At 57.8% G+C, this 27,639-nt stretch overlaps 2 protein-coding genes across 6 annotated transcripts in view; one reads left to right on the top strand and one right to left on the bottom strand.

The window, feature by feature from the left end:
* Window positions 1–1,694: 1,694 nt before the first annotated feature.
* On the bottom strand, window positions 1,695–24,813 carry TTC38 (tetratricopeptide repeat domain 38). Of its 5 annotated transcripts, none has more exons than XM_002922837.4 (14): window positions 24,673–24,813; window positions 23,649–23,726; window positions 21,564–21,645; window positions 19,995–20,166; window positions 18,883–19,056; window positions 15,889–15,964; window positions 12,954–13,073; window positions 10,421–10,480; window positions 9,554–9,592; window positions 8,498–8,579; window positions 6,563–6,728; window positions 5,133–5,292; window positions 4,867–4,940; window positions 1,695–2,792 (listed from the first exon to the last, which is right to left on the bottom strand). In XM_002922837.4, exons 1-14 carry the CDS (start codon window positions 24,703–24,705, stop codon window positions 2,699–2,701), a joined length of 1,410 nt encoding a protein of 469 aa, XP_002922883.1. In that variant the 5' UTR covers window positions 24,706–24,813; the 3' UTR covers window positions 1,695–2,698. The 5 variants fall into 5 exon arrangements, with proteins under 5 accessions (XP_002922883.1, XP_019658907.1, XP_034499442.1 ...); XM_019803348.2 differs by lacking the exon at window positions 24,673–24,813 and adding an exon at window positions 24,405–24,609 and having other exon boundaries at window positions 23,571–23,726; XM_034643551.1 differs by lacking the exon at window positions 24,673–24,813 and adding an exon at window positions 24,405–24,608.
* A 1,886-nt stretch (window positions 24,814–26,699) lies between these two features.
* The window catches only part of PKDREJ (polycystin family receptor for egg jelly), an 8,426-nt gene continuing 7,486 nt past the window's right edge, over window positions 26,700–27,639 (top strand). The window contains exon 1 of the mRNA XM_034643693.1: window positions 26,700–27,605. Within this exon, the coding sequence (XP_034499584.1) occupies window positions 27,455–27,605 (151 nt within the window). The 5' untranslated portion in view covers window positions 26,700–27,454. The remainder of the gene's footprint in view (window positions 27,606–27,639) is intronic.

Here is a 27,639-nt window from a genome sequence, read left to right as displayed (position 1 = left end):
GACTGTGAGCCCCTAAAAGGCAGGGTGGGGTCTCGGTCAGGTGATGTCCCCCAGCCTCATGCAGCCCAGTGATGGGCCCCAGGCAAGAGCTGAGAGAGTGGGCACTGGATATTGAAGGGGCAGGAGTTGGGGAGTGGGACTGGGGGGAGTCTAGCAGCTTGGAAGGAGCCCAGCCTGCCCTCTGCATCCCCTTTGTCTTGTCCTGGCATCCCCACACCTCTTTTCTGTCAAAGGGCTCCCTCTGTAGGCTTTGGCTTCCCACTGCACTCTGATGTGCTGGATCCTTTCCCACCTAAGTCTCTGTCCATGGGATCCCTTCTGAATTCCATTGTCTTTTTTTTAAGATTTATGTATTTATTTGACAGAGAGAGCACAAACAGGAGGAGCAGCAAAGGAAGAAGAAGACAGAATCTCAAGCAGACTCCACGCTGAGCATAGAGCCTGATGTGGGGCTTGATCTCACAACCCTAAGATCACGACCTGAGCTGAAATCAGGAATCAGACCCCTAACCAACTGTGTCACCCAGGCACCCCATGAATTCCACTGCCTTTTGTTCAGGTGTCTGCTTAACTAGAGAGAAAAGGCGATGCCAGGCAGAGCCAGCTGCAGGAATCCGCCTTTGGGTTGTAAGAAACAGAAAACCATCTTTAGGCTGGCTTTAGAAAGAGATTTTACTGGCTCGAGGACCCCGTAAGTCCAGGAAAGAGGGGCTCAAAGGAGAGCACTGGGTCAGGTCATTTCCCAGCTGCCTCCTGGGGTCCTGCTCATCCTCGAGCAGGCTGGCTTTGCTGGGCCCCCCAGCCTGGGAGCTCCAGGCTTCCCTCCACTTAGCAGGGCCTCCTGAAGACAGCAGCTGGTTTTGTGGTGCCCGTGCCCAGTCGATGGTCCGAAGGCCTACGCATGCCTGACTCAATCACAGGGCAACTCCAGCAAGAGCTCGGGGGTGCTTGGCCCAGGTCCCCACAGCCTATGGATGTTCCTGGGGGTGAGGGTCCCCAACACCCACGCTCCCGGTGCTCCTCTCCCTGTATCCTGGAAGCACACAGGAGGTGCTCAGTGTCTGCACCAGTTACGCATAGCTTGTTGCTGCTAACTCTGAACAGTGCCTTCATCCATCTGTCCCATCATGAGCCTGCCCATCATAGGTTCATTCCTTCCTCCCCCCAGGTCATGTCTCCATGCATGAGTTCATTCACCAACATCCTCTGACAGGTGCTCAGTGCAGGCCGTGTGCTTTGTGATGCTGGGACAGATGCCATCACTGACCTGAGGAGTTCACAGCAGGAGAGGAAGGGGTAATAGCAAACACAGGTGCCAAGGGCTGGGGGACAGAGGGGGCACCCTTGCCAGCCTGCGGTGGGTGAGATGAGGGCTTCCCAGAGGAGGGAACAGGCTTTCTGCTTCCCTGGCCAAGTTGTGTCTTCCTTGGAACCAGGAGAGGGGAGGGCAGATGGGGTGTGAGGGGACAGCTCAGGATGGGAAGGCAGGCTGTCCTCTGGCATGTGTCCCTAGCTCCTGGGTAGAGACAGTGCCTCTCTCGAAATCCTATTGTAATTACCTATTTTCTTGACTCACTGCCCCGTCCCCACTCCCAAGTTCAAGGAGAAGCCTGTCTCCCCAGGACGCAGCCCAGGCCTGGCACGTGGGAGAAGATGAAAGGTGCCATCAGCAACAGTCAAAGGAACCAATGAACTATTTTAATCTCAGAAATTTGTTTAATCGGTTTGGAGGTCTCCACTGCCCCCTTCCTGAGTCTCTACCTAATTTCAGCATACACTGAAGGAACCTGAGAAACATCTGGGGGCTGGGATCACCCCTCACGAGCACATTCCGGTGAAATCAGCGGCTTGCTCAGGAGTGTCACTGGGGCCAGGTTAAGAAGATAGGCAGATAGAAAACTGGCTCAGATCTCGGTAAAGCTCCATGCCACAGTACTTTGGTTTTTGCCACAACAGGGCAACCCTGAGCTCAATCCACACCCCCCAGAAAGTGTGCCCGCTCAGTGCATGTGCACTTGTGTGCTCAAAGTCCTAGTTGGCAAAGGAAACCACGTACCCGCGGTCCCTTCATCGGCAACACCAAAGCCCCCTGGGGAAGCTTGCAGAACTCTCCAGAGACAGCAGAGGGCCACCCCACATGCTTGTGCTTCTTTGGGGGCAGTGGGTGCAGCAGCTGGGGGGTCCAAGGTGAAACTCAGCAAGGCCTCCACTAGCTGTGACCCTGGGCAAGTCACTTCTCCCCATGGGTGCTCTCACCCAAAAGACGGGACAACATATCTAGAATATGATGAAGACAAAAGGAGGGGGTTTATCCCAGGGCAGCCTCAGGGGTAGGGGGGCATCCCCAGGGGCTGTGTGGAGGACTCTCCGGCCCAGCTGAGCAGACCCCGCCTTCTAACTCTTGAACACCAGGAGGTGTAAGAGTCCCCTGGGAAAATACGCTTTGCCTGGCAAGTGGTAACAGCACTGCCCGCATCGCTTCTCACTGCTTGAAACTGCACCGTGGCCTGTAAGATGGATTACAAGATTCTGAATCATGTCTAAAATTGATCCGTGTCCCTACTTCCTGTGATGCTGCTGGTTACGGGGCTTTCTGCTTAAAGCTGCAAATCACTCAACAGCCCTAACAGGCTCTAGATGCTTCTAACCCTAGGAGCAGGGGCAGCTGATCTGACCCTGGGGAGGGGCCAGGCCCAGCTCACTGCAGGAGGTGGACGGCAGCCGCCTTTCGGATGAGCCGTTGGGTGAGGGGTGAGTTGGGCTTCAAGGCGTCACGCTCCATTAGAAGGCTCCTGCGGAAACAGGGACAGGGTCTGTAATGGAACCTCCTAGAAGGATGTGGGGCGCCGTGGTCCCTGGGCCCCAAGGCAGGACAGGCAATGCGGGCTGGGGCTGAGATGGACAGGAGGGACAGAGCCCAACAGCAGGAGAGCTGGGTTTGGCAGGGGGACCAGGGAGAAGGCAGTGTACTGGGGGGGTGGGGGTGGGGGTCAAGGATGAGAAGGTGGGGACTCCAGTGCACCACCAGGACATCCGGTGTTTGGAGAACATGTCGACACTGTCCCCAAGACACATAACTGGGTGAGCACATAACTGTGGCCTCATCTGCCTCGGGAAGCTGGGGGCCCATCCACCCTCCAGACAAGAGGGTAGAGCCTGTCTAGGGGGGTTGGGGAAGCCACGTCTGAGGCTGACTCGGAAGGTAAGTGACAGGAGACAAGGTGTGGAGAAACCCAAGCTTAAACAAACCAAGTATTTAAGGCAAAGACCCCAAACAATTGACAACAGTGATTCTGTGGGGTGGGGGTGGGGTTAAGGGGCTAGGCCGCACTGGAGGGGGGACCCCATGGGCGGGGGGCACAGGGTTTCCACCTTGGAGGGGAGGGGAGTGAGCTTCCTGTCACCCACAGCAGCAGGTTTCCCTCCGTGGTCAGCATCTGCTCCAAGCTGCCCGCACAGCATGTTGTCCCCCAGCACCCCCACAGGCAGACCTCCCAGCTCAGAGGGGATCCTTTACCCCCCATGGCCTGCCCCCCCTTACACCTGCCCCAGCTCCCCTGCTCCTGCCCTCAGCCAGCCTCTCTGTCCAAAGAGCCCCACCTTCCCTGCCAACCTGAGATGCCAACTCACACCCACACCGTGGCCTGGAGCTCTAAGCGATGTGACCACTAAAGAAAGGTGTGTAGCTTCTGCGTATGGCCATGGAGGGGTGAACAGTGAGGGCATGTGTCCAAGATGCTCCAGAGTTTCAGCCAATTCCAGAGCATCCAGAGCACGCACACCTGTCTCAGTGCTGAGAACACTGCACTGCCTAGTTTGGAAGTGCTGCTGGGGCCGCTGGGTCTCACGCAGTATGGACCCCCTGAGCCTGCGCTTAGACCCTGGGCCTTTTCACCTGACCTCCAGGGCTCAGCCGAGGGCCACCCCAACTTCACTGGGTCTCCTGACCCCTATTCTACCCACCAGGCACCCCACAGCCCCTCCCTTCCCCAGTTCCCATTGGTGTTCCAGTGGGGTGCAGGGGACCCACAAGGAGGGGTCATGTCTCACCCCCGGAGCAGGAACTGGCACAGAACCCAGCCGCCCCATGCAGGGCAAGGGGAGCTGGGGTGTGGGAGCTCCCGGGCTGATGGCGAGGGCTGGGCTTTGCAGAGCTTTCTTCTTGGGGTGCCCCCGCCCCTACATCCCTAACCCTCCAGCTCCTCCTCGTTCTAACCTAACCACTGGGCCTGGTCAAATCTGCAAGTTTTCGGGCCTCCTCTCAACTCTCTCTTCTTCAGGGCACCCACCCTCCCTGACTCCCAGCCAGCTCAGCCTCCACCACAGCCTCCAGAGTGACGTGCCCCGCCCCGCCCCCCCCCATGGCAGGTTGCTCTGTGTGTGTGTGTGTGTGTGTGTGTGTGTGTGTAAGAGATCATTGCTAGTGTTCCCACATGAGAGGTAAGCTCCAAAGGCCAGGCCCTGGGTCTGCCTGCCCCCTCCCCCACCTCCTGCAGCCCCGCACAGCCCAGGACAAAGGGCGTCCCCGGCAGAGAGTGCGGCACGTGCAAAGGCCCAGGGCCCTGAAAGAGCGGGAAGTTCAGGGTAACTGCAGCTCAGCGCGGCCAGGCTGAGCAGAGGGTTGGGGAGGGCAGGAGGACAGGCCTGGGGGTGGGGTGGACCCCGGTGGTCAAGTCGAGCATGCTAACAAGGAAACCAAGCACCCCATAGCCTCACGTCCTCACAACCTCAAAGGCGGGAACCACCTCAACCGGAGGGAAGTGGGAGCCTCAGGGCTGGGAGCCCACGGGGAGACCCCCGCGTGAGAGGGGCAGCTCTGAGCAGAGATGTCCCCAGGCCCGGCGCGGGTGTGCGCGAGGAACTCACCGCGCCACGTTCTTGTGGATGCCAGACGTGCAGTTCAAGGCTCCGTGGATCAGGAGCTGGTTGAAGACGTCTCTCTGGAAGGTCAGTCGGGCCGGTTAGGCTCCTGTACCGTGGGGTGAGGGATGGGAGCCCCCATCCCGCCGTGGGCAGGCCTGTTCTCAGGGACACGTTCCCTGGGCACCCCAGGCCCGGGCCCCAACCCCGAGGGAGACTGCGGGCCCCCGTGCTCGCGCTCCAGCGGCCTGTGGCCCGAGGCCGGCGCTCACCTGGGCGTTGCTGCCCCCGAGCTGGAGGATGCGGTAGCGGATGGGCAGAAGCAGCTCCACGACGCGGTCAGGGCTCCCACTCTCGGCCTCCACCAGGGCCTGGCACAGGGGCAGCCCCACCTCACGGGCCAGGAGGTGCTGGCAGTTCTCCCCGGGTGCCCTGCCGGCCAAGAAGCCGCCCTCGGTTACCCGCAGGGCGCCTCAGCCTGTCCGTCAGCGTACCTGCCTCCCCGCCGGACTCGGGTGTCCCTGGCGCTGTGCCTGACACACGGCGGGTGGGCCGACAGGAGAAGCGGCCAGGAAGGGGAGAGATCAGGGTTCTCTTGACCCTGGGTGGAACAAGCCTGCCAACAGGGTTGAACTGTGCTGTTCACCCGGCCTCAGGCAGATGCCCCAACGTCGGGCCTCAGTTTGCTCCGCTGTAAAGTGTGGGTAACAGTGCCAACCTCACCGAGCTGTCAGGCTTGCACGCAATGCAGGAAAAGCCTGGCATTGGGGTTGGCCCCCACGCTGGGGCAAATGGCTGTCATCACCTATGTCTCCTTGCCGGCCTGCGGGTGGCAGCTAAGGGGTCGTGGGGACTGTGGGCATGGCGGCAGCCTGCTGCAAGCCTGTCCTAAATGCAAGAATCAAATACTCAAGTGCTGGCGCCTCCCCAGGCCTTCCCTGTGCTGAAATGACTGCCGCCGGACTGTGGACACCTCACCTGAAACTGCGTCCCCGGCCGAGGCGCACAGATCCTGCGGCACAGCTCTGGGAGGAGTGGGCGGGCAGCTGTGGGGGTGGCCAGCTCAAGCATGGCCCCCAGGACACAGCACCAGGGGTCGTGGCTCCCACAGCTCCAGCCCTCCAGCTGGGAGACGAGGGGCGGCTGCCTCCCTGGTGGCCTGTGCCACGGAGGACCCTACCTCCCTGGACTCTCTCTGGCCTCTGCTGTGATGGAAACTGGCTCCCACCAATGCCAGGAACCATGCCAGGGAGCTGTGTGACCACGTCACCGCACCTCCCTCTCCTGCTAGCCTGCCTCAGCAGGCACTGAACCCAATTGGCAGATGACAAGACTGAGGCTCAGAGCAGAGAAGCACTTTGTCCAGGACCTCAGATGGTCAGCAGCAGGGCTTTCTGGTCCCAGAGCCTCACCATCCCCACTGTGGGAGGCTGCACCCATGACACGGGAGCTCCCGCCCCCAGCCGCGGGATGGAGAGGTGACTTTGTCTCTTAGGAGAACCACCGTGCTGTTGCGGGACATAGCCACGTGGGAGCACACACCTGTACACCAGCCGCCCTCCACGGGCATCCCTACAGCTGCGCTCACCAGTGGGGCCTCCACCCCCAGCCTCTCTGGCGGGTAGGGACAGGGACAGAGCAGACCTCGGCCCGCCCCCGGCACCCGTTGCCCTCCCAGCAGGGCCCTGGCCCCTCCACGTACTCGCTGGCATCCTGCAGGGTGGTCAAGATCTCCTGTGTGGTCTGGGGGTCCCGAGCTCCCAGGGACGCCATCAGGAAGTGTGCGTCGTTGAACAGCAGGATGTGGTCACGGCTGTGCTGCTGGGTCACGGGCAGGATGTCCTGCCACCGCTCACCCACGGACACCCCTGAGGACATAGGGAAGAAACCCACAGGCCCAGCGTCCTGTGTGAGCGTGTCCTGCGCACGGGCCTCCTGTACCCCACAGCCCACAGAGGCCCGTACGTTCCAGCTCAGGAGGCCGGGCGGGTGAGCGGGGCTGGCAGGGGGCCCCCGGCCTCACTCTGAGGCCTCTGGGCCCAGGTTATGTTAACTTGGTTTAAGTAGAAAAGCAATAGAGGCATATGGTAGAAAACAAATTTAAAAAACTATGAAGGGTATTGAAGTTTCTGGCCCCTTTGACGAACCTCCAAACCATTTTTAAAATTCTTCCCAGGATTACCGTTGGTATGGCTCCTGATACCTAATAGGGCTCGATAAGACCCCACGGAGTTGGTAAGTACCGTTCTCTCACACCCGGCTCGAGATTTCTCAGCGCTCGACGCTGTCTTCTCCTGCTCTGCTCCCCAGCACCACNACCCCCCCCCCCCCCTCCCCCCCCCCCCCGATTCCTCAAAGTTACTACTTCTTCCCGCTTCTCAGGGGCACCTCCTGCCGTGGAGACCTTGCCCTTGACCTCCGTCCCTCAGCCCATCCAATCGGACAGGTCTCTTGAGTCCCCACTCTGGATGGTGAGGGAGCGAGCGGCCTTCCCCTTCCATCCACGCGCCCCTGGCACCACCACTGTCCTTCCGAGCCTCCCCCAACCTGTGCGGCATGTGCACGGAGGCGCGAGGCTTCAGGGTCCCTAGAGAGTCCAGGCAGCTTCGAGCTCCACCTCTGCAGGTGGAGGGCTCACGGGGTCTCAGGGTCAACAGGATTCCACCTTTCTTCCAGGCCCCTCGACAAACCGCCCAGCTTTCAGTTTTGCAGCCTCACCATTCGAACACTGTGAGCCGGCCCAGGAGTGCGGGCCTTGGCCTACCTGGGCTCAGCCCCGCCGCTCAAAGGCAGACGGGAGCCTGCCCGGCCCTAGTCTAGGAGGCTCCCCGCAGACCCAGGTAAAAGCCAGACTCTTGACCTGCCTTTCCCGCACATGGGCTCCAGCTGCCCGCCTCATCCTGGACCACGCGGACCCTGTCTTTGGTCACTCGTCCTGTAACAGGCAGCTGGTTTCTGTGCTGGGGGCACGGGCCAGGCTGCCCTCTGCCCACCACATCTTTTCCCACCTCTGCCTGGCAAAACCCCGCACATTCTTCCATGTTTCATCTTTCACCCGCACTGGGAATCCTTTCTTGAAACAGCTTGCCCTGCCCAGGCCCTCATCTCCACATTGTCCCACCAACCCAGGGCCTAGAGCGAATACAGGTTTGGCTCTGTTGGGCCTGAGGGAGAGGGGAGAACCATCTGGTACCCCGGCTGTTGGCCGGAAGCATCAGAGCTGTGGTCAACACTATCCAGGCTACCTGTAGAATGTGGGGTGACCATGTTGAGAAACCCTAGGGAGTTGAGAAACGGTCACCTCTCTTATTCTAGGAAAGGAGGCAGCAGCCAGAGCCAGGTGGCCAGCTGCCAGCCGTGCCCTGCGGGGCTGGTGGGCAGGTGGTGGGAAGGGCACGGAGCCTCAGCCTGCACACCCAGAGATGATGGGAACTGGAAGAAAGGGGAGTGGAGCCTAGAGCCCATTGGCTTCAGGTGGGCTGGAAGGTGGCTGCAGAGCTGGGACCCAAGGCCACACACAGGCAGGCCGCTCAGGTCTGTGACAGGACCTGGAGTGGCTCAAGAATGAGCTCCTTCCCCTCATTCCGTGGGAGGACAGAGCACAGAGGAGCCAAGGGGAGTGCACAGGTCGGGCTACCTTCCATCTGCAGCCGGTACAGCATGGAGCAGCTGTCCACCACATCCAGCATCGCTCCGCTGGCCTTCAAGCTGGGGAGGACCTGGAGGACAAGGGTGGGTGGGCACGTGAGGAGCTGCAGGAGGCCGCGTGTGGGGCCTGCACAGAGCCAGCCCTCAGCCAGCAGGACCCACCGCCATCGCCCCTTCACCTCAACTTCCAGGACCAGCCCGTTGCCTAGGGCTTGGGCCGCGCCGGGCGCCAGACCCAGAGAAAGAGCCCCAGCCCTGAGCACAGGCTGGGCACTGGCACCTGTCACCTCCCGACCCCGGCCTCAGACCATGGTGGCGGGAGGCCATGGCGCCCGCTCCCGGGTCTGCGTTCAGCTGGCCCGTACCCCATGGCACTGGGGGAGCCGCCCTTGTCACCCCACAATCCTGACAGAACTCAACCGACACTTTACTGAGTGGTGTCCTCAGGGGTGAGAGCCTGAGGCCCCAAGCACTTCTGTGACCCTGGCCTTCTATTACAAAGCATGCACAGAGGTTCCCAGGAGCTGTGAGTCAGGCTTCTTTTCTCTTAAAAGCTGCCTGGGGCCTGGAGGAGGGGGAATGGGAGTCGTGTTCAGTGGGCGTGGGGCTGCAGTCTGTTCTGGAGACAGGCGTGGGGGCGGTGAGTGGCCTCAGTGCCACGGAACCCTACACTCAAAAATGGTCACAGTGCAAGTTTTGTGTGTGTTTTCAAATAAAAAAAAAAAATTCCCGTGGGCAGGTCAGTGGTTCCACCCAAGAAAAGCCTCTAAAATGACTAGAAAAAAGTCGGGGATTTCAGAAAGGACCAACTTAGAGGTGTCCTTCTACCGGCGCCCACGCTGAACAGCGTCGCGGAGTGTCTTCACCCCGTCCCGGTTACACCACCACTTGGGGCAAGAATGAACCCCACGAGGTCTTACACAAGAAGGGAGTTCTCACCCCAGCTGTTGTTTCTGGCTGAGACGATACTGACGGGCTCAACTATGTGCTGGAGACTGAAAGGCAAATGTTTGGTCAACCGAATTGGGTGCAAAAGTACACTTACGTGGTTATCGTAAATGGTCAAGGCGGCCTCGTAGTCGCCCTGGAAGAATCAAGTTCCCATGATCACCATGTGGCGAAGGTCAAATGTAACACTGAGGAATGAGCTGAAAAGCCGATCCCCACCCCCACCCCGGCACCCTGCACGGGGCACGGGCAGTGCCGCCTGAGGGCCGTAGGGTGGCTGAGCAGAAGTACCCGTGCTTTGGGTGGGGCAGCGCAGGCCTCTGCTCCCTAAGGGACCATTTCTGTCGAGGCCTTATTTTCCCCATTGTGCTTGTCAAACCGTTACGAGCTTTCTCGTGTATTTCTTCTAGTCTTTTTCCCCTCTATTTTCCTTAGGGTACGTGCAGTGCGGACCACTGCTTTCCTCCAGACCCTGATCACAGCGGGCCCTCACCTTCCAAGCAGCTCTCTTTGGCCTTTTGGGGAGCTTCTAGATTTTTCTCTATGATAAGCACCACTACAAGAAGGTCCCTTATAAATGGGACCCAGTGGCAGAATCACTGGGGTCAAGGGTGCTCCCCTCACCCTAGCTTCCACTGGGACAAAGGCTTTGGAGGGTCTCATGGCTCCCTCAGGTACAGTCTGGGGGGAAGGGGGCTTGGCCGTTCACTCCAGCAGCAGAGGACGCTCAGTCTAACCTGTCTCCATAGGTGATACACAAGATACGTGATTCCATGTCCAGACAGTGAAAAATGCCTAACATGGTTTAAGCATGAAAAGCTGTTTGAAAACATGAATGCTCCATTACATCCAGACACTACTTAAATGTGAAAACACAAAACGTTATCCCCAGGGTAGAGCAAAAGGTAGAAAGAGATTTAGTTCTCTGGACATCTACATAGGATAAGACAGATGGCCATCGTACCTTTTCAATCAGATACAGAGCCCAGTGCCAATAATTATGACAAGCAAGCATATCACAGTCCTGGGGAAAGAACGAGAGAATTAGAGAAAAATCTGACAGCCTGTGGGGAAAAAAATTACTGGCTGTGGTTTTGTGACAGGGCAGAGCCTCCCACCCCTCTTTGAGTGCAGGAAACATTCCCTGGGCCAGCTCTGAGGGACGGCGACCCGTTTGCCTGTACTGCCAAGGAGTCTGAGACCGGGGCGAGGCCAGCAGGGCCGACATCGAGGTTACCCTGCTCCTTAAGCCTCAAGCCCTCCTTATGCATGGAGGAGAGAAAACGGGTGATGAGTCCATTCCACAAACAGATGCAGAGGCCCACTGGGTGTCCAAATCCCAAGAAAGCCGTGAGGATTGATGAGCCCAGGGCTGGACTCCCCGCAGCTCCTGGCGAAGCCCACAAATAAGGGGGGGTGACACCTGGACAGTTACTACTGGACCCCTGGACCCCATCGTGAATGCTAGCCCTTCCTTCTATGAGGCTACCGCAAATGCTTCCTCCTTGCCTGGACACTACAGTCCGCTTCTTGGAAAGCAGAACTGACAACACCTCCTCCCTGGCCCATGTCCACCTTGCACCTGTGCTTAAGGACATCCAGATGCCTGTGTCTCCTCTTCCTCACAGGCCCCAGCAGGCCTTAGTGTCTTTGCTCCATCTGGTCCTTGGCTGGGATACCCTCCATCTCCCCATCCTTCACCTGGGAAACCCCTAGCATCCTTCGATACTCAGCTCAGGGGTTGCCTCCTCCAGGAAGCCTTCCCTGACCACTTCCCCCTCAAGTCCAATGGGGTTGAATGCCTCCCCTGAGTTTCCATATCCCTGAGAGCACCCCTATCATGGTGTGGTCCATGGGCTGCTGGGGAGCTGCTCACTCCACTTCCACTTGAAGTGTAGGCTGGACTCTCAGTTGGGTTCCCAGGGTGGGCTCTTGACTGAACTCCAGTCTGGGGCAGGAGGAGGAGGAAAGTCAGCCTCAGGTCACACCATCTACCCCAGGGCTGTCCTGCCAGGCCAGAGGCTGTCCGAAGCCATGGTAGCGGACAGATGCAAACATCAGGGGACTAGCGCCCTTTGGGAGATGAGCCAGCCAGCCTGGGCCGCCTCATTTTGCACGTGTCTGGAACCAACATCAATGGGAACTCATTTGGGGCCAAGGGCATCACAGTTGTTACAATAGCAGGTGTACCAATGAGGAAACAAGGCTCAGAGGGATCACTTTTTTGCCCCAGGGTCCAGCCAGGCCTCCAACACCCAGGAAAATCACAGCATCTGGGGGAGAGACGTGAATGGAACACACTGGAAGGCCCTGGCCAGGCCTTCCCTGGCCTCCCTCGGGTCTGCCTGGGCAAGCCCCCAGCCCTCAGCTAGGAGGGTGGCCACACGGTTGCGCTCCCAACCCCAGACTCAGTGCTCTCGCAAGAGCTAGCAGTATCTGCCTGGGGGAGCCTGAGGCAGGGCTCCACCCGTTGTCCCCCTCCCCTAGCTCTGGCTCAGGCTGCCCCAGTGCCTGTCCCATCCCCGGTGCTTGTGGATCCTCCAAAAGTTCTGTGCATGAACCTCACGGGATCGTAGTTCTCAAAAGCTATCTCACACCTGTTCACCTGCTCTACCAATTCCACTCCCACTTCCCACTGGGATGCCCTAGGCCAGGGGGCGGCTCGGAGGGATGCAGGGGCTGTGCCAGTCCCTGCCTGCTCCCTGCTGGATTCCTGGTCTCTTCATGGTTCCCTCGGGTGCCGAGCCCCTGCTGCTCGGAGCCAGGCAGAGACTCACCGCCTCGGCCAGCGGGACCTTGGGAAGCCCACCAGGGCACAGAGAAGGGCAGGGCAGCAGACCACACCTGGACAGGTGGCCAGACCGTGTGCCGGAGATAACCCTGGGGACCAGAGATGCGCACAGAGGAAGGAGGGCTACCAGCCCTGCTCCACAGGAGTCCGTGCTGAGCCAGCTGGCTGGTGGTGTTGAAGGGGCAGCTCAGGGCCCTCCAGGTTCTCACCGGGGCCAGGCTCTTGTGCCCCTGGTGATTTTCTGATCCGTTCCTTTACACCAAATGCCCCAGCCCAAAACCTATTCTAGAATCACCTGCCAAGGGGCGCCTGGGTGGCACAGTGGTTAAGCGTCTGCCTTCGGCTCAGGGAGTGATCCCGGCGTTATGGGATCGAGCCCCACATCAGGCTCCTCCGCTGGGAGCCTGCTTCTGACTCTCCCGCTCACCCTGCTTGTGTTCCCTCTCTCGCTGGCTGTCTCTATCTCTGTCAAATAAATAAATAAAATCTTAAAAAAAAAAAAAAGAATCACCTGCCAAACACTGGCAGGTTTGGGGAGCCATGAGGCTCCCAGGGGACACTGCGGCTTGACAGAAACTCCTCTAAGCAGAACACAAGTTTTCCCAGAGCTAAGCTGCACTCTGAAACTGCGGTCCATAAAGCCTCGGCTTAACTCTAGGGGATACGTGGGATTTTCCAGGCAGATGACCTGTGGACAAGATCGTACCTTCCAGTGGGTTTCTGAGTGCTGCATAAACTCCAGTCCGTCCTTGATTTCTGCCTTCATCTCATGAATATGGGCAATGGTGTGCGCTGACCATGCGTCCGTGGGGTTAATCGATAAAGCCTGCACGGGGAGGGGGTGGAAGACGACTGGAGATAATGTGGGTTAGTCAGGCTGCCTGGTGACAACGCATCTCCAAGTGACGCAGGGATGAGGGGCCTGCGCTGGATGGGTGACTGAGGTTAGCACAAGTGCGGGCCCTGGGCTCTGGGTCAACGCAACAGTGATCCCCAAGTCCAGCCCTGCTGCCCATCTGTGCGCTGCTACCGGTGAGGATATCACTGCCCATTTCAAAGGTGAGGGACTAAGCTCGGGGAGGCAGGCTGACTGGCTCAAGACCACAGCTGGGTCCTTCCACGGCCTCCTGCACACAGTTGAGTCCACATGCCAACCGGCCTCTCTGGGCCTGTCTCCCCCCCAGGGAGCATAACGCCGCCTTCCTCCCTGGGTGTGTCTGGTCCTGGGTGGAGGTGAAGTGGCCGCGGTGTGTCTGAATGCCGAGCAGACTGCCAAGTGTCCCGCGGGCTCCTGGCTGCCCCTGGCGGACAACCACATGTCCATGAATGGCCTTCTGGGCTAATTCTGATGTTCTTACTATTCATAATGATAGGCACTCACATGAGTAGCGAGCTTGACAGTGACCGGCAAGGCAGGCAGGACCCAAGGTGGGATTCCTCCCACTGTAGTGTTCTTTTCCTCCTGTGTTCAGCTCATGCGTCCTGGGCATCTCCCAAGTGCCAGGCACGGAGCAGTAGGCTGAGGCTTGAAGTGGCCCAGCGGACAATCCGCAGGAGCCCAGGTCCTCCACACCAGATCACGACTTCCCCCAGTCCCCCTGCCTCAGTGCCCCATGCCCTTCCCAGAGGCAGAGTCCCTGGCCTGGGCCCTGCCATGGGGTCTATGCTGACAGGTGGTCCCCAGCAACCCCCTCCTCTCTGCTCCCACCCACTGTTTGCACCAGGCCACGTGTGGGGACGCTGGAAGAAAGAACGTGCCCTTAGGGACAAGGGGCACCCTGGAGCAGAGCCCTGCAGGACCAGGACACTTAGGGAGACAGCGGGGCACAGCTGAGCAGGCCTGGGGATATAGGGTGTCCCGAGAAGGGATCCATGACTGCTCTCATGCTGGGCGCAGGCAAGGGCTGCAGCTCAGGGAAGGGAGCCGGGCAGCCTCCAAGATTAAGGCCCCACCCTCTGTGACGGGCTCCTGACCAGCTTCCTCCCAAGATCCGCCCCCCCTCATTGTCAAGTCTCAAAGCGCAACACAACCGCCCACCGGGTCCGTCCCCGCCCCCTCCCCACCCAGCCTTTGCCCCCAGGGCCTGCCTCGCCCACCTCCGCCCTAAGCGTCAGCCTATGGAGCGGCTCCAGGCTTCCTGACCGCTGAGGCAGGGCTTCCCCTGCCAGAAGCCCTTTGCTCTTCCTGCCCCTGGCTTTTGGCTTGCAGACGCTGGGCCCACGCACGCACGCACGCATGGCACGCAGCACAACCACGAGGCCTCTCCAGACTCCTGCGGAGCCAGGTGCAGTGCACCCCTGCTCTCCTGGAGGCCTGGTGGTCACTGTCACCGTGGGGCCCTGCTCAGTAATCACCTCTGGTAGACTGGAGTGGGGGTCAGAGCGTGGCACCTGCAGGAGAGGGTGCAGCAGGAGAAAGGGGAAAGAAGGGAGCAGGGAGGGGCTCCTCATGTCACCACCTCCTGTTCCCAGTGGGGCATAAGCCTGCACCTTTGTCAGCCCTCTGGCTTCTCAAACCATCCTGCCCTTGGGTGCCCAGAAGGACAAGATCCAACAAGGGGGTCCAGCTGCCATGGTCTCCAGGGCACCTTCCTATGGCTGACCCCATGGACAGTGTGGCCTGCTTACCCAGACCATGGAGCCCAGACCACCACGCAGCAGGGAACCATCACCCTGCACTCAAGTCTGGGCTCCATCTCTATAACCAGAACAGATTTCAGAAACCTCCTGGCTCTTCGGCCACCAAGGGGTGCTGGCTGCCTCCTGGGGAGGGGTACTGGGGGCCAACTAGGGCAACGTTTGGGGGAGGAACACTGGTGGGGATGCTGGGAAGCCGGGTCTGGCCCAGGCAGCCTAGAGGACTGTGGTCCGGTCAGGTGGCCCGGCTGAGCACCTGCTCTGCCCTCCCTGAGCTGCGTGGACTTGAGCAGGCTCCAGCCTTGGCTTCTCTCTGAGCTGTGAGCCCCTCCTCGGGACAATGAAGAGATGAGTGCCTCGTGGTAGAGGGCATGAGCACATTAGAGTGGGTGTGCCACACTGAGCCAGGCGCCGGAAAGCGTGACAGCCCCTCCCCCGGCCTCAGTTTCCACTCCAGTGAGGAGAAGGGCTGGAGGACAGGGACTCCAAGGGCCACAGAGGACATCCCATGCCCCAGGTCCACCCCTGCAGCCTGCTGCTTGGTCCTGGGCCCCTGCTGAGGGGCGCCCACCATGCGCCTGGGTACCAGCCAGCCCATCGGGCGAGCATGGTGGGACGGACCGGCTGACAGGAAGCACTTAGCCAAACCACACTCCTCTGCACCCTTCACCGGGGTTCCCTCCCTCCGGAGCAGGAGCCCAGCCCCCAGGATGGAGCCCTCCTGGAGGCAGCCTTTGTTTGCAATCATGGGGCGGCTCCGTGAAGCACTGGACTGAGACAGACAGGGCTGGGGGAGCCCAGAGCTGCCTCCCGTGGGGCCCTGAGGGAGAGGCGAACGCAGCCTCCCCCAGTCTCATTCACCCTCCTGGCCTGTGGAGGCAGTTTGCAGAGAGAGCCCCTCCAAGGGGTCTCTGAGGAAAGGGAGACCAGTGGGGGGTCGTGTGTGCTCTGCCCACCCAACGCCCCTCCCTGAGGGGGCGGCCCCTCGGCAAGGGCCCTCTTACCTCTTTGGCAAGCTTCTCTGCCTTATCGTAGAAGTTGGTTTCCATCAATCCAAAGGAATAGATGCCCTTCACATAGCTAAAAAGAGAGAAAAAATCTTCAAGAAAAGTGGACTGTTACCCTCAGTATGGGCTGAACCGTGTCCCGCAAAATGATGCTGGAACATACACCCTCATTTGGAATTAGGGTGTTTGCAGATGCAGTCGAGATGAAGTCCTGCAGGGAGAGGGCGGGCCCTAAATCCAATGACCGGTGTCCTTTCAAGAGAAAGGAGAGGAGGACTTGAACACGCACATGCGCACACACACACACACACATACACACACACACACACACACAGGATGGAGCCGCAGGAACACAGGCCAAGGAGCACCAAGGCCTGCCAGCTACCGCCAGACGCTAAGGAGAGGCGAGGAAGGGCTCTCCCCTAGAGCCCTTGGGGGGGAGCACGGCCCTGCGGACGCCTTCCTTTCTGGCTTGTGGTCTCCAGAACTCTGAGAGCATGAATGTCTGTCGTTTTAAGCTGCCCCGTTCTTGTGTGGCCTGGTTACAGCAGCCCCAGGAGACAGACCCCGGCCCCAGCACCAGCCAGGGGTCGCCCCGGGCCAGGCACCACCCCGGGCACCGTGCTTCCCAACAGCTGGCTGCTCTGGCTGGTGAGCAGCGCCGTGACCTTCATCACCTGACCCCCAAACCCCGTCTCTACAGCAGGTCCCTCTGCGACTCGCACCGTAACCCCCGTCAACGCACTGCCTCCCTGAGGATACGGGGGCCCTCTCCTTCCCGTCCGGCTGGTGGCTCCCCCTTAGAGGCAGAGGTGTNCGGCTGGTGGCTCCCCCTTAGAGGCAGAGCCCAGGACACCTCCGTGGGAAGCCGCTGTGAGTGCAGGCTGGGGCACACCACCCGCGCCCAGCCCGGCCTGAGCCTGCACTCACTGGACAGCCCCTCCCCAGGCCCAGCAGCTGCAGGCTGGGACCCGTCTGTCCAGCTCGCTCTTGGCCTGGGCCCAGCCAGGGATGAGCCTGAAGACACTCCCCGAAGAGAAGCGCGCTACGATTTCTCAACTGTAATCACTGGCATGGAGCACCGGGCTGCAAGCAGCGTTCTTTCCAGCAGTTTTGTGGGATTATGGGAAAACAAGATAGAGCTACGGAGTTCCTGTTTGTGGCTCAGATGTTATCTTTACTACCACGCATTACAAAGTCTAGCTCTCATTATTCATAAAAGCCGCATCCTAGTGCACTGGCTTCCAGACCTTTCTTTCAAATGTTTATTTCTTTCAAATATTCAAATATTTCTCTTAAATATTTATAGGTGTCTTTTAAATATTTAAATATTTCCTTTAAATATTGATTGGAGTCATTTAACCTTCAGCATTTACACTTGTACGGAATGCTCATGGTTTGCCCAGTATTGTTAGGCTTTTGTGATGGGTAATCTTACATACCAACTTGGCTGGGCTATGGTACCCAGGAGTTTGGTCAGACACTGTCTAGATGCTTCCATGAAGGTATTTCTCAGATGTGATTAAGATTTAAATCTGTAGACTCTGAGTAAAGCACATTTTCCTCCGTAATATGGGTGGACCTCACCCAATCCGTTGAAGATGTAAGAGAAAGGAGTGTGGTCCCCAGAAGAAGGAATTCTGCGTCCAGAGCTCAAATAAGAAACCCTGCCTGACTCCCCAGACTGCTGGCGCGGGCTGTGGATTTCAGACTTCCTTGCCAATCCCTGTAACTTCATGAGCCGATTCCTTAAAATCAACCCATCTCCCCCCATGTACATATATGTAAATGATACAGCTATAAATATTCATACCCTCTTTGTTCTGTTTCTTACAGAATCCTAACTAACACAGCTCTCCAACCCATGAGTCCGTCTGACCTTCACAACCATCCTGTGAGGTTTTTATTTGGAGATTTTATTTACTTGAGAGACAGAGTGAGAGAGAGAGAGAGAGATCATGAATGCGGGGTGGGGTAGAAGGAGAACCAGGCTCCCCACTGAGCAGGGAGCCCAATGGCAGACTCGATCCCAGGACCCTGGGACCATGACCTGCCTGAGCCAAAGGCAGACGCTTCACTGACTGAGCCACCCAGGCGCCCCCATCCTGTGATTAGACACAATGGAGGCCATTCTGTGTGGTGGTCGGTCACTAGGGTGGCTCAGGTATGCCGGGCCTCCCTCTCCTCCCGAGCACAGAGCAGAGCTGCATTCCCGGCCTCCCGTGGGTGGGTGACCAGCTCCGGCCAATGACTTGGAAGGGACAGAGCACGTCCCTTCCTCTCTGAGCCCTGCCACTGTGGGTCCCCCGGGGTGCCCTCTTCTCTCCCTCAGTGACCTACGAGATCCACTGGGTCCCTGATGCAGGAGGGAGACAAGGACAGGGTGCAGGGCCCTCAGCCCTCCCAAGACAGGTGTGTAGTATGTGTGAGAAACGAGCCTTTGCAGAGTCAGATCTCAAGGATGTTTGTTACTGCGGCAGAAACTACCCTGGGCTGACCGATACACACGGTACCGCCTCACTGGCGAGATGGGATGGGATGACGAGCAAAAGGAGAGATCTTTTCACTTTCAAGGATGAGGAGAACAGCCGCAGGAGGCTCAGTATTTTTAGGGCAGGGCCAGGACCGTTGCCATGGTTTCAGGGTGGAGGAGAGAGAAGAAGAAAGAAACCATNTCAGTATTTTTAGGGCAGGGCCAGGACCGTTGCCATGGTTTCAGGGTGGAGGAGAGAGAAGAAGAAAGAAACGATGCAGGGGCGCCTGGGTGGCTCAGTCGTTAAGCGTCTGCCTTCGGCTCAGGGCGTGATCCCGGCATTCTGGGATCGAGCCCCACATCAGGCTCCTCCGCTGGGAGCCTGCTTCTTACTCTCCCACTCCCCCTGCTTGTGTTCCCTCTCTCGCTGGCTGTCTCTCTGTGTCAAATAAATAAATAAAATCTTAAAAAAAAAAAAAGAAAAGAAAGAAACGATGTGATTTCCAACTGGCGCGTACCTGCTCAGGGGAATGCTGGGGGTCCAGAAGGGGTAAATTCGAGCCACAGAATCTCGCATCTGTTCCTGGTAGCCCAGGTAAAAATAAGCATCGTGGGAAAATTTTAGGGCTAACATGTCTGTTGGGTGGTCCCAGAGAATCTGTTCCCACAGTTCACAGGCTCTGGAAAAGTTCCTGAAAGCCAAAGAGAGATTTCTCAGCAGCACTGAACGTGTAATTCATCCACGTGAAGCGTGAAACGGCCTCGCTTCTGGGCAGAGTCTGAACTGGTTCAGTCGAAATATATATAATATATAAAGAGGGGAGGGGAGAAAGAGGGAGGGAGAGACCGAGGTGCGGGCAGAGAGCAAATAGAAATAGAGAGAGAATATTTTATACACACCCACACACAAAAGGTTCTATGTTAGGTTGTGGCTCGTGAAACTGAAAAACCAGTGGGAAGCTTTAGTCTGGAATTCAAACCAACCAAAAAACTGGTTCAACAGGTTGCCAAAGACAATTTTCCTGAGCCAGCGAACTAGCTGCAGGAAGTCTGTAGGGGGCAAGCCCACCCCGGGCTGACCACTGGCACCGACCCAGTAGGAAGGGCCAGGCACAGCGTGGTTACTGTGCCATCCGCTCAGGTCACCTAGCTGTGCGGGGCATCTCCCCTGCCTGAGCAGACGTAGGGGCTGTCCCGGAGAGGGGATCCAGGATCACGACACCCATACACGGGGTGGGGGGGGGCGACCACTGTGGAGACAGTGGAGGCAGGGGACAACCTGGAAGGGTATGAGCAAACGCTCACGAGGGTGTGTTAGGGCAATGAGCATAGGGTGAGTGCTTTCTTCTCTCTTATGTATTTCTGTAACGTGGTCCTATTATTTCTGTAACAAACATAATAACCAACTCAGCTAAAGAGATAAAGTAAGGTGCTTTGAAGGCTAGATTGGAAATCCTAGCCGACTGTCTCCTCCTTCTGCAGTCAGGTGAAGATAGAGCAGCAGGCAGGGAGACGGCTGCGGATGCCAGGGTGTGAACCATCCCCAAGCCCTCCTTCCCGCGGGCGTCGGGCAGCCCGTAGCATCGCCCCATGCGGTCTTAGGGTGCCGCCCGGCCAGGGAGGCCCTCACCCCTTGGCAAAGGTCTCCACTGCAGACACGTGCAGCTGCTCCCGCTGCGTCAGCGGCTGTGCTTGGGCAACGTCCACCATCGTCTTCACAGCCAGGTCCAGCTCCCTGTCCAGCCTCACAGAGCTGCCGGTGCCGATCAGCACGAGGCCATTAGAGATGGCGTGGCCCATCGCTGGTGAAAGGTCGGAGAGCAACTGGTGATTCAGATGGCCCTGCCCCACCCGGCCCTGTCCCGCCCGGCCCGGCCAGAGTGTGAGATCAACACCCCCCGTCCCAGGAGGGCCAAGCCAGGCGGCTAGTGCAATGTGTGCTGGGCCCCCGCGACAGTCAGGAGCTCAGCAGGGCCCCTCACCACACACACGGAGGAGCAGCAATCCCCAAAGCCTTCTGCGCCTCCACCAGTGTTTTTCTAACAAGGGCGCTGTGGTGAGGGCCAGTGTCTACAGCGTCTTCCCCCTCTTCACTGGGTGAACTGGTTAGGGGCTGCCTGTGGGCTCCCGTGGCCCTCTACCCCTAATTTCCCTCATCAGCTGCCACTCACTACCACCCACACAGAGACTCCAGCAAAGTGCTCAGCAGATGATCCAGTGCTGGGGGCTGGTCTCTGGAACACAGTGGGTCTGAGCTACTCCCGTGCACGGAGAGCTTGGGGGTGGGATGGGGGTTGGGAGTATATGCCTGTGGCCCTTGTAGCAGCCTTGCTGGCAGGTCTGCAGACCCCCAGGCCCTACTTGAGCTTCCTAGCCCCCAGCCTGACAGACACACGGTGTCTGCTGGCCTTTGGAACTCCTTCACCGGCCCAGGCCCAAGGCCGAGGACCCAACTGTAGTGTAGTGTTGGGACCACCCGTGTGGCCCCTGCTCCTATCCTGGGGCCTGAGGTCTGCTCAGCGTGCCTGAGAGCACTCCTGGCCCCTGGTCCCCTATAGGCTGGGCTCAGCTTCCTTCTTACCCCATTCTGTGCACCCTGTCCTCAACAGGACCTGGAAAGCGGTGGTGATTGCTGCCCTGCCCTCCTCCGTCCTTACCCAGGCCTGGAACCTCACTCTACGTGGGGCCTCCCTCCTGGGGTTCCAGAATGCACCGGATTGACCTCCCTAGGCCTGTGGCACACATGGCTTATCTGTGATGTCACTAGGCCTCCGTGGCTAAGGTCTCAGCAGGGTCCTGAAAGGCTGCAGTAACCACCTCTTGTGTTCCAGGGGCAGGACCGAGATACAGAAAGCCTTATGTGATCTCAGCCACCCTACCAGCTGGGTGATTCTGGATACATTTCTCATTCCCTTTCCTCCTCTGAGAAATGGGATCGGTGTCTTCCATGCAGAACTGACAAACAATGAGGGAAAGAAATTAGGAAGATGCCTTCTGTGGAACCCGGCATTTCTATGAAAGCAGCCGCTCTCCCCAGCCCAACAGTGGCTGTCGCCTTCCTGCCCTGCCTCCGTGCAAATGCCAGCCCGACCACTGCCACCAGCCTGCCCTCCCCATGCCAGCTGAGTCTCGCAGTCAGGGAACCAGAGAGGTGTTGGACCCACAAGACGGGGCTCAACTCAGGGACAGCATCACTCACCGAAGTTTGGATCTGCTGCTTTGAGCTTTGACAGGCAGCCCTCAATGCCGCCAAGACTTTTGTCGTTGGTCCATTTTACATACTAAAATAGAAAAGGCAAAACAAAGTTGTCCCCAGGGAGTCCTTAGCTCGTGTTGAGGAAGGCATGTGTCTTAATCTGGATTTTCTTTCTAGAGAATTCGGGATTTGCCAGTCTGAATGCCGAGGGACCACACCTGGGTCGGTCTCAAGTGAAGAGACGGAACACTCAGAGCTGAAGGCATGTTTTCTGGAGCGGGTCAGGTCACCGTTTCCAGAAAAGAAACAGCTAAAGGAAGCTTCTTCCTGACAGGTGACCTGCCCAGAACAGCGGCTTCTTTAGCCATAAGACGAGCCTTGAAACCGGGCACCATAATAGGAAACTTCCCACTTTTTAGTCATTCCTTCCAAAAAAGAACTTTAAACATTTACGATAAAAAGTTAGAAAGAGGCATGAAAGCCCAATGATCAAACTTAATCTCACCCCATTGCCATTTTTGACAATTTGGTAGATCTGTTTCTAATTCTTTGTTCAAAAATGCCTATTTTGGGGGACGCCTGGGTGGCTCAGTTGATGAAGCCTCTGACTCTCGATCTCAGCGCAGGTGTTTGATCTCAGGGTCGTGAGTGTGGGCCCCGTGTTAGGTAATAGAAAATAAATAAAATAAAAATAAATGAAAATGCTCGTTTTTTTAAAAATCCTAAAACCGTAATAATGCACTGGATTTTAAAATGTGTCATATCAGGTGTCTAACTTACATCTACCCAGAACTAGTTGAGTGTGTTTTAACTAAGACACAGGGGAGACGGTGCAGAGATTCAGAGGCCCAGGCCCTAACACAGGACAGCACAGAGACGCTGATCCACGGGACAGAATATACACCAGCCGTGCGGGGGTGGGGGTGGACCGGGCTGTGGAACAAATCAAGGGCTCTACCAAGGCCGAAAGGTGCAGGAAAGGCACAAACAGAGCTCACATGTGCACAGTGGAGCCCTTGGGCAAGCTAATAGCATTTCACTGGCTGTTTCTTCTTACTTAGGTTTCTAGAAGCTTTTTCAGTCCTTATGTTGTGTGGGTGGAGTTAGTAGGTAATGTTCTCATTGCTCGTGATGGAGAACAGCTCTGGTTTTCCATCGGCGTATACAGACCCATGCGCATCCGGCTCCTGCTCCACCCGAGTGCGTGAGCCAGCTCAGCTCTCTGGGCCTCAGCTCCCCCACCTGTCAGAGCAGTTGGACCTCGCTGCTGAAACCCTCCTAGTTCTAAAACTATAGGCTCCTTCGTTGGTGTTAGAAATTGCCGGTATCATGGCAGAGCGTCTCGGAACAGCCAAGGTGAGAGCAATATGTTCAAAGACTAGCTCCACTACAGGGCCCCAGGCCTGAAGTGGAGAGGCCCCCTATCAAACCCTCAGCAGGCCACAGGGGGATGCCCAGGGACAGTCAAGATCATCATAACCATCCCGCTGCTGCCTACCCATCGCTGGGGGCACCTTTCAGCCGTGCCATGGGTTGGCAAAGACGCTTCCAAGCCAGGGCCCAGAGTACATAAATTCCACTGTAACGGGTTGCTAAATTCATCATGATATTGAAAACAGCACTCACCACTTTCCAAGCTGGTGGCTGTGGGGCTTCAGAGCATGATGAAGCATGTTTGTGTCCCCAAGACGCCCAACTATACCCAAGCTGACCGGGAGATTTGGGTCGCCACAGGGCTGACGGGCTTCCCTGCTTATAAAATAGGAGTGCTGATAAAGGTGTAAAGCTTTGGAAGCTTCGAGGACTGAGCCAGCTCGTGGTCGTCATCCGCCAGCTTTGTGTGGAGAGTACGTCAGATGGTATGTGCGTCTGGCTAGAAATCGAAGCCCACCGTGGGAGATGGGAGTGCGGAGCACAGCTGCTCGCGTGCGTAAGTACGGTTTATTTTGTGGCATAAGTAAGTGTAGCTGTTGGAGATGCCAGAACATTTAAACATGAAAAATGTATTACCTAAAAGCATTCAGTAATTTTAAAAACCCCACCATGGGCCTTCAGAGCGGAGACCACTGCGTTGCTCGGTAGGCATACCTGGGTCAGGGTAGCATCGAACAGTTTGCAGGCCTCGTTGCTTGCCGTTGAGAGTGGGAGCCCCGCATCCTTCCACGCCTACACACAGCGAGAAGAGAATACCCATGTAATCCTCCAAACGTAAACATACACCCCAACCCCCAAGCACGGAAGATCTCCAAATGCAGAAGTTCATCACCCGGTCTGGGTTTCTGTAAGCCCCAGCCTCGAGGGCACGGACTCTCGGATTTCATAGACGGCGCAGGGCACAGGAAGCTGAGCCCTGGGTGGGAGAGCCTGATGTAAATCCCAGGGGTCTCTAAGTAGCTGTGTACTTCCTGGTAACATCCTCGTCAGACCCTTGGTTGGCCCAACATGGGGCTGCAGAGGATGTAGGGGGCAACTGTGAAGTGTCTGCTGGGGAAGCAAACATACAGGACATGGAAGTCCCTGTAAGGCTGAAGGGAGAGGTCTGGGAGGGCAGAAAAGCGGTATAGCGCTAGGGCATGGCAGGAAGGGTGGTCTTTCCATCTGGCTGGCAAGGCTATCTGCCAACCACCAAAACAACTCCTCTCCTCTCAGCATCATCACACGACTCAGACCTGTTCACCCTCACGGCTGCCTTTGGTGCCCTACCAGGGCCTCACAGACCTGTGACTCCCCCAGCAGGGGAAATGTCTTCTGCTCCCCCAGCGCAGACTGCCTATTGCATGACTAGGGGGGCAAGTCCCCTGAACTCCACCTTCCTCATCTGCAAATTGGGTTTGGGCTCCCTACCCTGGAGGGTCCGAAGCAAGCAGACGTCCCCGCTGTGCCAGGCCAGGACTAATGCTTTTTAGGTCCCAGGATCTCCGCGGGGCCGAGACACGCGGTCCGGGTCCCACGGGAAGGTGCTCTGGTCCCTTCCTGCGCCCAGGACATCCGCCAGGTCCTCACGGCCGGTTCCCCGGCCGACCTCGGGTCCCGCGCAGGTTAGTCCTGTCCCGCGGCGGGCGCCAGGCCATCCCAGGGCCGTGGGGCCCGGCCGGGTTCTTCCTCCACGTACCTGGCAGTCGCGCAGCGGCGCAGGAGAGGCCATGGTGCCGCGGGCGTGGCAGGGCCGGTACCGGGGCCGGTACCGGGTTCCGAGTCCCTCCGCAGCCTTCCGTGTGGGGGCGGGGGACGGACACCGAGGGGCGGAGCTGCCGCGCTCCCCCGCTCGCTCACTGGTCAGCAGCGCCGGCCCCGCCCCGGGGCGCTCCGAGGGGGTCCGCGCCTGCAGCGCCCGGCTTGGGCTGGAGGGGGTACGCTGCAGTGGGAGCCTTGGGGGGCCCGCCGGCCTCCCCCACCAGGCACCGAGCCTGGGCCCAGGGCCCGAGCGCGGCCCGGGATTCGCTCACCGTCTCACTCTTCCCCCACCCCCTCCAGGGGGCTCCTCCCTGCCGGGGACCCTGTTGGCAACCCCACTACAGAGTCCCTTGGGAGGCTGGGGAGCCCTAGGGCAGCAGTCCCTTTCAAGCTCTTCAGAGTCCCACCTTCAGCCTTGCTCACGCGCATGACTAGAGGTCATTTATGGAATTGAGTCAGACCGAATGGCGCTCACAACCACGCTGTGCAAGCAAATCTGCACTGGGGTCCCACTAGGAACCCTTTACTAATACGCAAAACAATATATGCTGAGGGACTGGGTCCTGCCCAAACCCTAAAGCACGCGAGACAATAGCAAACACGGGATTCAGACCAATCCGTGCCTCAACCAATGAGGCCCAGGACTCTCTCCTGCAGGGTGCACTGAGGCCTTGCACTGCATGGCACGCTTCTTAGTTGCGACGTGGGCACGTGGGGGCTCTTTGCTACTTATTCTATCTTTTCAGACATCTTCCATCTATTATAACACTCCCATTCTCCTCTGCATTCCATCCCACTTACCTATTCTACCATGTCTGCAAAACTTGCACAGAGTTTTAAATGGTTATCCCCACCAGACACCACGGACCCTGTGCTTGTCCAGGACGGTGAAGGCCTCCCTGCTCCGAACCCAGCAGCTGCCTTTGCTTCCACATCTTCAGCTGCTCTGACCCAGCAGGCCACGCTGCTCCTTNCAGCTCCGAACCCAGCAGCTGCCTTTGCTTCCACATCTTCAGCTGCTCTGACCCAGCAGGCCACGCTGCTCCTTTCTTGAATCCCCTCTTCCCTTGGCTTCCAGGACACCACACCCCCCTGGTTTCCCACCTGCCCCACTGCCACCACTGCTTCTCTGTCTTTTTGTCCGTGGCACCCCTACATACTGGAGGAGACCAGAGTCTGTCTCCTTCTCTATGTGTGCCTCCTCCCTACATGCCTCCGGTGACCCCAGTCTGAGCTTTCAGCCCTGCCCTTTCCTGTGGTCTCGGTCAGCTCAGACGGCTAAAACAAAATCCCATAGACTGGGGCACAGCGGTGGTGGTGTTTGACAGCAAGCATTTATTTCTCAAAGCTCTGGGGCTGAAAGTCCAAGGTCAGGGTGCCAACATGATCCGATTCCTGGTAAGGGCCATCTCCCGTCTTTGCATATGGCTGCCTTGTTCTGTTCTTACACGGCCTATCCTCGGTGTGTGGTGCACTCAGAGAGAAAGAGAGAGAGAGCATGGGTAAGAAAATAAAACCATATTAAACGTTGAGTACGAAAGACCACTTTACATTAAAGACATATATCAGCTGAAAGGAAGTGAATGAAAAAAAGACATGCCATAGAGACAGTGACCCTAAAAGGCTAGCATGGCTATTTTCGTTTCCAGTTTTATGGAGATACAATCGACATATCATCTGGCATGAATATCGGGTAAACTAGACTTCAAAACAAAGATCATTACCTGAGATAAACAGAGACATTTCATCATGAGAAAAGGACCAAGTCATGTGGACATAACCACAAATGTGTATCCATCTAATAGAGCCTCAAAATACATGGAGCCAAAGGGACAGAATTAAAGGGTAAAAGAGACAATTTGCCAGTCACCATAGGCCAGATGAACAGCCTCTCTCAGCAAGTAATGGAAAACCTAGAGAAAGTCCAGAGAAGACATAGAAGATGTCACGTGTGGGTACCAACTATCTCGATCGAGTTGACATTTGTAGGACGACCCGCCCAAGCACGGTAGAATACACACTGTTTTAAGTGCATGAGGACAAGGCGTCAAGGCAGACGACACCGGTGTAAGAGCTTCCAGACACTAGTCTCAATGTAACCGGCTCAAAACCATATAGAATGTATTCTTTGACCACGACAGACTTAAGTTAGAAATCCATGTAACGGTAGGATTTCACACAAACTCCGAATACCTGGAAACAGAACAACTCCTTTGAATTCACGGGTCAAAACCCCAACAGGGGAAATAGAACTATTTTTAACGGAAAGATACCCGAACTACCGCAAACATGCCGGAGGCAGCTCAGCAGTGTCCGGGGGGACATTGACAGCGTTAAACGCTTCTGTGAGAAAGGAAGAAAGCTCTCAAAGCCAGGACTCGGGGTTTCAACCTAAGAAAGAGGGAAAAGCAAAGCAAAGCAAGAAACCCAGAGTCGGACCTGCCTGGGCTCTCAGGGCGCTCACAGTCCCTCTGGGTTTTCCCCAGGGCAGGGGGTTCCAGCTAAGGGGCCTTGGCAGGCTGGCGGTTGGGAAGCTGGGCCGCGATAGTTCCATTAGCAGTGGGCTTTGGAGGTCCACGCGGGCGTGGGAGGGGGCGGGAGACCCCGGAAGCCCTGCCCATTCGCTGCTGCAGGGTCGTGACACCGCGGCCCGCGCCCCCCGCCCCACTAGGCCGTTGGCTGGACCCCAGTGGCTCCCAGGTTCCCGGGCAGGCGGCGCCATGCGGCCCGGGCCCGCGCTCCTCCTACTGAGCCTGGGCCTGGGCCTGGGCATGAATCGCGGCCACCTCCCGCAGCCCCCGGCTCCTCGCAGGGCCCAGGCTGCCGGCCTCGTCTCCAGGACGCCCACCGCGTCTACGTCCGGAACCCGCCGCCCGGATCCCGCCTCGGCTCGCCGCCCCCCGCC

The sequence above is a fragment of the Ailuropoda melanoleuca genome, chromosome 15, assembly GCF_002007445.2.
Source record: "Ailuropoda melanoleuca isolate Jingjing chromosome 15, ASM200744v2, whole genome shotgun sequence".
NCBI lineage: Eukaryota > Metazoa > Chordata > Mammalia > Carnivora > Ursidae > Ailuropoda > Ailuropoda melanoleuca.
This window is presented reverse-complemented; position numbering and strand designations above follow the sequence as displayed.

Excerpts from the sequence above, each read along its gene's own strand:
- TTC38 (XM_019803347.2), bottom strand. The coding sequence starts at position 23,387 with ATGACGACCACGAGCTGGCTCAGTCCTCGAAGCTTCCAAAGCTTTACA. Across the intron at positions 15,965-18,882 it reads CCCAGCATTCCCCTGAGCAG|CTATGTGAAGGGCATCTATT; the intron begins GTACGCGCCAGT and ends CTCTCTTTTTAG. Across the intron at positions 6,729-8,497 it reads GTACCGGCTGCAGATGGAAG|GGGTGTCCGTGGGTGAGCGG; the intron begins GTAGCCCGACCT and ends CTATGTCCTCAG.